Source organism: Crocuta crocuta, unplaced genomic scaffold (genome assembly GCF_008692635.1).
Source record: "Crocuta crocuta isolate KB4526 unplaced genomic scaffold, BGI_CrCroc_1.0 scaffold16, whole genome shotgun sequence".
NCBI classification, from domain to species: Eukaryota; Metazoa; Chordata; class Mammalia; order Carnivora; family Hyaenidae; genus Crocuta; species Crocuta crocuta.
The window spans coordinates 11,877,904-11,889,325 of NW_027531893.1; the positions used below are offsets into that span (position 1 = coordinate 11,877,904).

The following is an 11,422-nucleotide window of genomic DNA, read 5'->3' on the forward strand; positions in this document are numbered from 1 at the left end:
GCCCGCCCCCATTGCGCATGCGTCTTGCATCCCTCCGCCTTCTGGGTACCAGTCCGCGCTCCCCAGCCCTGGCGGCGGAAGAGATGGAGCAGCGTCACGAGCGCCCGGCCCCTTAAAACGCTGCTGGCTGGAGCCACCTCCCTCCCTGCAGCCCGCGGCGGGGATGGAGTAGAGGGGGACCCGTCGACCCGGCCGCGGCGATCAGCGATGGAGTTAAAGCAATCTTTGTCCACCCATCTGGAAACCGAGAAGCCTCTGAGGCGCTATGGGGCGGTGGAGCAGACGGCATGGACAGCGGAGGGACTCGGGAGAAGTGAGTACTCGGCTGGAATGGGGGGACAGTTGGGGAGCCGTGTGCCGGAGCTGGTGGTCGCGGGAGCGCGGGGAGGGCAGGGAGCGGACCGAGGGGAGCGCCCCCGCAGCGGGGCTCTCGGCGCGGGGGGGATGCGCAGCGCGGCGCAGCGCCGCGCTCTCCCGCGAACAAAAGGGGACCCTCCGGGTTGGGCTTTACCGGGAGGCTCGGTACATCGCGAGGCAGCAAGCCGGGAGCCTGCGGTGGTAGTCGCCGATCCGTTAGCTCGCAGCTGTCTTGGAAAGTAGGGTCTTACCGGCAGCCGGGAGAGAGGAGTCGGTTCCCCGCCCGGGATGCGCTAGGACGCTGGAGCCGTTGAACCAACCTGGAAAGCGCCCACGTCCCTGGAGAGGGGGGAGTGTCCGCTGGGTTTCTGCCGCGTTTCTCCCCCGGCGCGAGGTTCAGGGCACACCTGAAATCCCCGGCGTTTATTACCCCGCCTTCTCGCGGGTCGCGGGTGGGAGGTGAAGGGTTAGGGGAAGGTTAACCCTGTGCACACCCTTCCCCTCTCTCCCTCGACTCATTCAGTCTTTGGTTTGGGTACAATCCTAGAAGGCACTTCCGAAACGGGCCGATATTATTTGCCGAGTCTCCCTACGGTATTTTGGCGTGAACACCGTTTACAAATGAGCGAAGGATTTTTTGGTTTTTAATTAATAGGACGCGGTGGTTAAAACTCGTTCTTTCAAAGTATACGGGCAGCCGCAAGGGCTCCAGGGTCACCAGACCTCCCTGCAAACCCAGGCGCTTTCCGGCGCTCCTGCCCTCCCTTGCCTTGGTTGCACGGTGCATCCTGCCGGGCAGGGAAGGGCTTCTCACCCTTCTCAAGGACCTCAGCCTCCTGCCTTGGCTCTGGGTAACCATGCTCAGTACCAATTGCAGAGCTGTGTTGGACCAAAGTATTGTGAATGTGCTCTCTCTCTCTCTTTTTTTTTGTCTTGACCTGGTAGAAGATCGCATGTGTTTGCATGCGTGAGTGTGTGTGTGTGTGTGTGTGTGTGTGTGTCCTTTCTCTATACCTGTGATTACAAATTCAGAAAATCTTCCCCGAATGGCTCAACTGTACTCTGGTTCTCAAGGGTTCAAGTTGAAATCACAATTAAATGTCTTGGTTCTGCACCTGGAACCCATAGTGTCCCAACCTTTTCTTTCTCCTTTTAAAATCTGGGTCCTTCCTCCTGTTTTCTGCTTTCAAAATCCTTTGGCTTTGGCACACTGGCCTGACACAAAGGCTGAGGGTCTCTGCCTCCCACAAGCTCAGAATAACCCCCACAATGGCTGTCTTTTATTGATAGATTGCCAGGCACCAGGTCCCGTGATAAGAACTTTAAAGGCATCATCTCGTTTAACCCCCGGGGCCACCTCCTGAGGTGACTATTACAACTTCCTTCCATAGGTGGAGAAACGGGTTTGCCAGGCGCTGTGACCATTAGGCTTCAGAGCCTGAATTTGAACCCAGCTTTGTTAGACCCCAGGGTCCCTTTCTGCTTTTCACATGAGGATTTATTGCTTTCACAGTTTCAGGAAGATTTCTCGATCTATTGAGAGAGTCCTGGAACACACACAGTGATTTTACAAATATGTGGCCACCCTGTTGGTGTCTGGAGCTCCCAGTGGCCTTGAAGGAATGCCAGGTCCTTGCAGAGTAGAAGCTGTATTCAAATAAGGCCTGGGTTTGAATGCTGGCTCTGCCCCTGGCTGGCGATGTGACTGACTTTAGGCAATCTTACTAAGCCTTACTTTGCCTCTGTGGTCTGAAATGGAGTTGGTAACAGTACCTACTTTATAGCTTATCTGTGAATACTCAAGAGAATGTATGGAGAGCTCAAGGTAAGTGCTCAGTACCTGTGGCTGCTCCGATTGTTTTATCACTATGTCTGTACAAGGAACCTGCTTTCATTCTTTGCAAGCAACCCCATTACAGCAACACTCCCGACTAAAACTGCAGTGTTGGTCAATTGCCTAATAATCTTACAGCTTTTTATCTTCTCACTGTTTTATTAGGACAATACTCAAACGTACGGAGAAATTGCACTGAGCCCCCAACTGACAGCATTTTAGCTCTAAAATTTTTATCCTTCTGAATCTTAGGCTGCAAACTGTCAAAAGGCTGTCAGAAAGGCTTTCTCATCTCCTGTGTTCCAAGCCATCAAAGGCTCTGACTTTTGCTTCCTATTCACATACAAACCACAGTTTCTGATCTCCTTTTGCATGGGTCCCCAAATCTGTTTTTTTCTCCTGTGTATTCAAACTTGAAATCTTCTTAAGACATTGATCCATTTTGATTCTTAAATCTAGGACTGTTACCTTTAGAAAGTTTTGATCTCTGGACTCTTTGCAGCCTGGCCTTTTTTGATCCAAGTGGCTTTTTTTTTTTTTTTTTAACTCCCTCTCAACTTCCTTGGGATCTATGGTTATCTATCATAACCATAACATCTGCAACCTTTATTTATTTATTAATGAAGTGTGAAAATTAGTATTATTGATTCTATGGAATAAATACTGCCAAGCCAATGAAAGTTGTAATGCTTGAAATGCCCGGAGGAGGAAAAAGGGCCCACTAAAAAGAAACTAAGCTCGGGGCGCCTGGGGGGCCCAGTTGATTAAGCATCCAACTGCAGATCAGGTCATGATCTCAAGGTCTGTGAGTTCGAGCCTGGAGCCTGCTTTGGATTCTATGTCTCCCTTTCTCTCTCTGCCCCTCCCCCACTTGTGCTCGCTCTCATGCGCGTGCTCTCTCTCTCAAAAATAAACATTAAAAAATAAAATAAAAATAAAAAGAAGCTAAGCTTGGAGTGCCTGACTGGCTCAGTTGGTAGAGCGTGTGACTTTCCATCTCGGGGTCATAAGTTCAAGCTCTGCTTTGGAAAAAGGAGGAAAAAATTGCAGAACCTGTCATTTTCAGTATAAGTTGTATTAACTGCTGTCTTTAATTTTAATTATAGTTGTTTTAATGTTTATTTATTTATTTTGAGAGAGAGAGAGTACGAGCAGGGGAGGGGCACAGAGAGGGAGACAGAGAATCTCAAGCAGGCTCCAGGCTCAGCCCAGAGCCCGACATGGGGCTCAATCTCATGAACCAGGAGATCATGACCTGAGCCGAAATCAAGAGTAGGATGCTTACCCGACTGAGCTACCCTGGTGCCCTTATTTTAATTATTGTTTTTAGATGGAAGATATGTATAGTATAGTAGCAAAGAATGAGAGTTTTGAAATCAGGTTAAATGGCTCCAAACCAGCTCTAACACTTTGTTGCTTTGACACCCTGGGAAACTGCTGAACCTCTCTGTGTATCAGTGACCTCATCTGTAAAATGGGGACATATTGGTTTGAGATCTTGGGAGCTTCCTTGAAACTGCTCCCCCACCCCTCCCCATACATGGAAAGACAAAAAAGGCAATTACCGATGGGTAGGTGGTAGGTTTAATAAGCAAGGAAATTCACAGGTGGCTGCAAGAGGAGTAGATCTCTGTACCTGCTTGCCAGAATATTAAAGGTTTTTACAGAGGCCAGAACAGGGTTCAGCATGTATACTTCCAGATGGTCTATGCAACACCTTATTCTCTCAAGGCTGTGTCCTTGGAGTGGCTCCTGCTGGGAGAATACTTGTACATTTCAAGGACGAGGGAGGGGGTGAGGAGTCTCCACCTGCCTCCTGGGCCAGCTCTTGGGTCAAATGGCGGTCATGTCTTCTCCATAACCTCCCCCAAAGGGATAATATTATAATATACAAGGACCCCTTCAGGCTGTCGGGAGGGTTAAACAGGATAATGCATATAATGCATTTAGCACAGAGCCTGGCACACTGTAAGAGCTCGATCAGTGCTGAATGGTTGTCATAATAGGACATAAGCGGACCGCGCCCAGTAGCATTGGAGAAGATGATTCCAAGCTTACCAGTCAGTTCTTTCTTGTGTCTGTTGCTTTGTAAATTGCAGATGATAGTGCATATACCACCTTCCTCCTCACGGGAATGCCTGAGGGACTGGCTTTTGAACCCTTGAAAACCACCTGGCATTTTTTCCTTCAAGAAAAATTCCAAGCAATTGCTCCCATCCCCCTTAGACAGCATTTTTCCACTAGCAGAGAGTTACTGTTTTCTTTGTTTTTTTTCTTTTTACTCAGTTGGAAAATGGATAGTGACATTTCGGTGTGGCTCGATGTATAAAAATATTGCTTTCAACCAGCTGTAATTAATTGAGGGAGACACAGACACAAGGTGACTTTTGAAAAAGCACAGAGCTTTCTTAAAGCAGAGTCGTCTGTGGTTGTAGCCATTTCTAGATAGATTGGAATGTACTGTAAAGGGTGATGGAGATTTTGGACAGGGGAAATGTGGGGTGGGGGAGGGTGGCACAGGACGGGAGGAAACGCCATGAGAGGTAAAAGCAGTGGCAGAAGCACAGAGGTAAAGTGCTGAGAGTAGGGGATTGGAATAAAGTGGAAAACGCAATCACCAAGGGTGGGGACTATTATTTAAAAGTCTTGCGAGTCTGGCTAGCAAGCAGATCTTAGCACCGGCCAGTGTCTCTGGTTTCACAAACGGCATGGAGACTGAAATAATATGGATTGCCAGCAATCCACATAATCGATTCTTGGGAACGCTTTTGTGTTCCTTTCATCTGTCTGATTAAATATGCTAATTTCATTATCTCCATTTTATTCTGTTCTGCCATTATTTCCTAATTACAGAATAGTATGTGCAAAATGACTGTAATCTGCTCCCTTCCCCCTCCCATTTATTCATTCAATAAATAGGTATTGAGTGCTTTGTAAGTACCAGGGGGTGTTGTAAGGGCCGAGGATACAGTGTTGGGCAAGACAGACAAGGTTCCTGCCCACGGGGAGCTTCTATTCAGGAAAGAGTAGGCATCGGATAATACATAGGCAAACAAATAGTGTAGTTCAAATGATAAGTGTTACATGCAAATTAATAGGGGAGGGATTTTTCCATCTCACGGTCAGGAAATGCTTCTCTGTGAAAGTGATATTTTGCCCGTAAATGTCAGGGATCAATTGCAAAGGCTCTTGCTGTGTTAGAGGAAGAGACAGACGGCCAGGGTGGCTGGCACCAAGGGAGTCAGGGAAGGGACTGGGGATGAGTCAGGGAAGAGATTGGGTATGAATCAGAGAGGACGCAGACTGGGTACTGTCTTGTAGACTGTGGTTACAAAAAAAAAAAAAGTATGGATTTTATTCCCATTGCAGGAGAACTGTGGCAGAGTGTTAAGCGGGAGACCGACACGAGCCGGGTTTGGTTTTCAAAGGTCACATCAGCTCCTGGATGGAGAATAAGGCCACCAGGGCAAGTGAGGGCGGTCAGCGCAATTATCCTTTGCTGTAGTCCTGATTCTTTCCTAATCAGTCCCATTTATAAGTGGTGGGGATTTCCTTGAACGTGAAGGGTATGACAAGGGGTAGGGGCAGCTCGGGATGTCTTGCGGGAGGCCGTGCTCCGGGTTAAGGTTGAGGAGATGTGACAGTCTCTGCCATATGCTGGACGGGAGACAGACTGGAAATTGTCACAGCAGGAAGGAGATTATAAACATCATAGTATCTACTGTGTACTTAGAACAAACCCAGTTATTACGTTTCTCTGTTTGTTCATACTGTTGTTTCATTTCCTTCTTACTTGTTAACTGAAGGAAGAACTATTTGTGCCTATTCTTTGTCTCTGATTAGTTATTAAAGACTTATTAATAATAATAGTAGTTCATGAGTTCTAGCTGTGAACTTGGACTTATTCAATTCTTGTAACAACCCTATTAAGTCAGCTGGATTCTTTTCTTTTTAAGTGTTTATTTTTGAGAGAGAGAGAGAGAGAGGAAGCAGGGAGGGGCAGAGAGAGAGGGAGACACAGAATCTGAAGCAGGCTCTAGGCTCCCAGCTGTCAGCACAGAGCCCAACATGAGGCTCAAACCCACGAACCCATGAGATCATGACCTGAGTCGAAGTTGGAGGCTTAACCCACTGAGCCACCTAAGCGCCCCAGATTCTTAGTCCGCTTTTACAGATGGGGGCATTGGGGCTTTGGAGGTTAAACAACTTGCCAAAGGTCACAAAGCTGATACGTAGCCCAGCTGGAGCCCAATCTGAGGCCCCCCTGTGACTGTAAATGGTCCTCGCCATTGCCTGTTATCCAAGCACAGTGTTAGATGTTGCAGAGATTAGAGATAAGACACAGCCCCCACCCTTAAGAAGCTTACAGATCTGGGGGGTGTGGAGACACAGATGTAAGGAACAGCATGAATTGTAATACCAGTAAAATGAAACAAACGCTCAGTGAAGGGACAGCGGGGAAACAAGAGGAAGAAGAGCTAAACTCTTACTGGGGGACCCCAGAGCGACAGCGAGGGGTATTAGCACTGGGCATGAAGGCTAAGCAGGGTTTCCATAGGTACAGGAGGAGAGAAGGGCATTTCAGGTGAGCTGCCAGCCCCAGGCAGGCAGGTGGAAATCTCTCAGGCCAGGGTCCATGCATTAGCTTCCACCCCCCTGTTTATTTCCCTTTGGCTCTTGCATCCTGAGACTCAGGGTCTGCCTGGTTCACTGATGTGAATCATCTGTTACCCGGACGAGCCTGTGGGTTAGAGACCAGCACAGGCAGAGGCTATTTGGCATCGCTGCTCAGGTCAGCATTCACAAAGCTCCCCTGGGGGTGCTGACCATGCAGGGCATTCATTCCTTCGCTAGTCACTTACTCAGCAGGCTTGAGCTCCTACTGTGTGCTAGCCTCAGAGGTACAGAGAGGAAAAGGACCCAGACCCCACCCTTAAGGAGCTCTCTGGCTGCCTGTGTTCCTGGCCTCCCTCTGCAACATCCTTGCCTCATGATCTTGGGCCAGTCGCCTCCCTTCCCTAGACCTCAGTTTCCCCCTCTGAAAAATGGAAGTGTACTTAATACCACTGCACTGTACACTTTGAAACGGCTAACATGGCATATTTTATGTTATACATATTTTGCCCCAATAAAAATTGTGTTATTACATTGTTTTAAAAAAGTGAAATAAAAAAGGTATATTTAATATACAGGTATGTTCATATAACGGCACAGAATATACTAGGTTTAAGTGGTAGCACCGAGGGATGGTTCTGGGGTCTCAGAGTAAAAGTGGTTGTTTTTTTTAAATAAATTAAAAAACAGTATTTATTTTTGAGAGAGCAAGAGAGTGGGGGAAGGGCAGAGAGACAGGAGACAGAAGAACCGAAATGGGCTCTGTGCTGATAGCAGAGAGCCTGATGTGGGCTCAAACCCTCAAACCGTGAGATCATGACCTGAGCCAAACCGACTGAGCCACCCAGACGCCCCAACAGTGGGTCTTGAAGTAGCCTGAAAACATGAACAGTATTTCATCACTGATTCAGAGGAACAGCATTCCAGGCAGAGGGAACAGCCCCTGCGAAGAAACAGACATGAAACAGCACATGTGACCTAGGAAACGTATTAGTGATGCTTGCTAGGCTCTGAACGCATGAGGGAGACAAGAGCAGAGCAGGAAGCGAGTGCACTTTGAAGCCCAGGGGTAAGTCCATAGAAGGCTGGATGTAGAAGGCTCAGCTTCCTATTGAGTCAAACTTTCCTGCAGGGTCCAAAGGGGGTGGCTAAGAACCAGACTCCTACAATAAGTTTGTTTGAATGAATCAGAGTCAGACTTGCTAAAACTTATTTTTTAGTTAAAATGCCTTTAGGGCCACCTGGGTGGCTCAGTTGGTTGGCCATCCAACTTTGGCTCAGATCATGATCTCATGGTTTGTAGGCTGGAGCCTCACATCAGGCTCTGTGCTGACAGCTCAGAGTACACTTTGTACTCTGGAGCCTGATTCGGATTCTGTGTCTCCCTCCCTCTCTGCCCCTCCCCTGCTGACACACACAACTCTCTCTCTCTCAAAAACAAATATGTAAAAATTAAAAAAAATGCCTTTAATACACAGGGACTGTTAAAGGAGAAAACAAATTATTCTAACGGAAGTAGAAGGGAATGATTATAAGAAATAACGTGCCCTCTCGTGGGGATGAGCTCTGGGTGTTATATGGAAACCAACTTGACAATAAACTATTAAAAAAGGGAAAAAAATGAAAATAGAACTACACTAAAAAAAAAAAAAGAAAGAATGTGCCCTGGACACTTCCTGTCTGCCCGCTGCAAGCATGTGTTTACACACATCCTCTAATTCACTCCTTAGAAAACACCCTGGGATGTGAGGTGCATAGAGATACTGAAGGCTTTTTACAGATGAGGAAACGATGCTCAGAGAGGTCAAGCGACTTGCCCAGGGTCACTCTGCCAGTAGGTGTCAGAGCTGGAACTTGAGCCCAAGCATGGGTGACAGTGCTGCTGTCTTTCTCATCTCCCAGGATTGCTTGGGACTGCCATTAATTCAGACAGCTAAGGTCCATTAGTGTTTCTAGTACATCTTTGTGTTTCTTTATACTGGTTATGTTCTCTGGCTCATTAATTTCCTTTTCCATGACACATGTGTCCCTTGGACACTTGAGGACGACATCTCACTACTTCCCAGTGCCTTCAGGGTGAAATAGGAGCGAGTGTGGTGACTACAGAATGCGTTCGTGGAAATTCAGCAGGAAGAGCTTTTCTATTTGGAGGATGAGGTGTAGCTTGCCAGACAAAGGCTTCCTTTAGGTGATCAAGAAAGACTTGGACAGTATAGGGACAGATTAGTGTGGTGTTTAAGAGTTTAGGCTCTGCCTCCATTTGAGTCCTGGATTTGCCCCTCATTTGCTGGGTGACCCTGGGCTGCTTACTTAACCTCTCTGAAGTTCAGTCTTCTCATCTATTTAATGGAGATAATAGCAGGATGTAATGAAGATCCAAGGAGAAAATATGTGAAAGCCCTTGGCATGGAGCCCATGGCAAATGGGGGAGATGATGTTGATGGAACAGGACATAAAGTGAGCCATGACTGGGTATATTTAGACAACCAGAGAGAAAGAGGGAAGTGAAAGTGGGTGGAAAAGAACGGGGGCGACAAAGCGTGTGGCGATTGCTGGAGGCATGCATGAACGTAGCTGCGTCAGAAGAGTCACGAGGTGTGAGGCTGGTTGAGCAGGGTCATAGGTGTGGCCAGATGAAACGTGACAGGTGCCTGGAGCAGGTCAAGGGATAGAGCTGAAGAAAGTAGCGTTTTAGGAAGACTTGTCTGACAGTGGCTGCACACTGCAGGGCAGGGCAAGGGCTCTGGGGGTAAGAAGACCAACCAGGAGGGTTCTGGAAGCATCTGATCACGAGGTCACATGAGCTGTCTAAAGCAGTGGCAGTGGGTGGGAAGGAAGGGGCTAGGTATCCCAAAGGGAGAAGACAGCAGCAGTTGATTCCAGATGGGAAAGAAAGGCCATGTGGCAAGCAGGGAACAGCGTTGTGGTTAGCCTGGGGTCTGAGGAATTAAATATACTGTAATCAGTCCTGCCCATTCTCACTTTCAATAGGGCTTCAAGAGCCCCAGGGATTGTGGGTATGGGGAGAATAGTGACCCCCCAACATTTGCATAGCACTTTCTAATTTAGATTCTTCCTGTGTTTTTCCGTTTACCGTTTACAAGAAAGGGCCAAGAGCTAGAGTCATCCTGCTCCTTTGGGTGTGGGTAAACAGGTCAGGGACTCACCCTAGGGAAGGGGCACAGCCAGTGGGGACTGGAGGAGGATCTAACCGTCAGGCTGCTCGCACTAGAGCGTGGTTTCCAGGCACATTTGTATCTGAATGACCTACGAATGACTGCATTACAAATGGCAAGAACTATGTCTGGATTCCATAACATCCACATTGGAAAATGACCACAGTGTGGGACGCTGATTATTCTGTTCCCTTGAAATTCCCAAGCAGGGAAGTCATTTGTTCATCCATTTGTCCATCTACCCATTGATTCCCTCATCCATTCAGTATGTATTTACTTTTGGCCTCTTTATATGCCAATTATTGGGTTAGGCTCTTGAGAATATGATAGCACTTTGAGTAGGATGTTTACAGCCCCTGCCTTCAAAGGGATTTAAGGTCTACTAGTAAAAATAGAGCTACTATATGATCCAGCAATCCCACTTCTGGGTATAAATGAAAACAAGATATTGAAGAGATAGCAGCACCGCCATGCTCGTTGCAGCATGATTCACAAGAGCTAAGATATGGAGATAACCTAAATGTCCATCAGTGGATGAATGGATAAAGAAGACATAGTCTATATATATATACAGTACAGTATTATTTTACCAGAAAAAAGAAGGAAATCCTGCCATTTTCCATTTGTGACAACATGATGGTCCTTGAGGGCATTATGCTAAGTAAAAGAAATCAGACAGATACCATGTGGTATCACTTATATGTGGAATCTAAAAAAAAGGAAAAAAATAAAAAGAATAAAAAGTCAAGCTCATAGAAATGTTTTTATGAGCCCAGGGAAGTGGCTGCCTGGGGACTAGGGTAGTGAGGGAAATAGACGTTAGTAGAAAGGGTACAAACTAGCAAGTTACGAGTCCATTCTGAGGATCTAATGTAAAATGCAGTGACTACAGCTGAGAATACTGTATCATATACTTGAACTTTTCTAAGAGAGTAGAACTTCCGTTTTCTCCAAACAACCCAGTAAAGAAATGGGCAGAAGATATGAACAGACACTTCCCCAAAGAGGACATCCAGATGACCAAAAGACACATGAAATGATGCTCAGCATCCCTCCTCATCAGGGAAATACAAATCAAAACCACACTGAGATACCACCTCACGCCAGTCAGAGTGGTAAAAATGAGCAAATCACAGAACTCTAGATGCTGGCGAGGATGTGGAGAAACGGGCACCCTCCTACACTGTTGGTGGGAATGTAAACTGGTGCAGCCCCTCTGGAAAACAGTGTGGAGATTCCTCAGGAAAATAACGCTAGAACTCCCCTATGACCCAGCAATAGCACTGCTAGGTATTTACCCAAGGGATACAGAAATGCTGATGCATAGGGGCACATGGACCCCAGTGTTCATAGCAGCACTCTCAACAATAGCCAAAACATGGAAAGAGCCTAAGTGTCCATCAACGGACGAATGGATCAAGAAGATGTGGTTTATCTATAC

The 11,422-nt window shown here is 47.0% G+C and overlaps 1 protein-coding gene across 1 annotated transcript in view; it reads left to right on the forward strand.

Moving 5' to 3' along the window:
- The first annotated feature begins 55 nt into the window (after positions 1 to 55).
- Positions 56 to 11,422, forward strand: part of BMERB1 (bMERB domain containing 1) — a 133,533-nt gene continuing 122,166 nt past the window's right edge. The window contains exon 1 of the mRNA XM_077773234.1: positions 56 to 313. Coding sequence (XP_077629360.1) covers positions 208 to 313 — 106 coding nt within the window. The 5' untranslated portion in view covers positions 56 to 207. The remainder of the gene's footprint in view (positions 314 to 11,422) is intronic.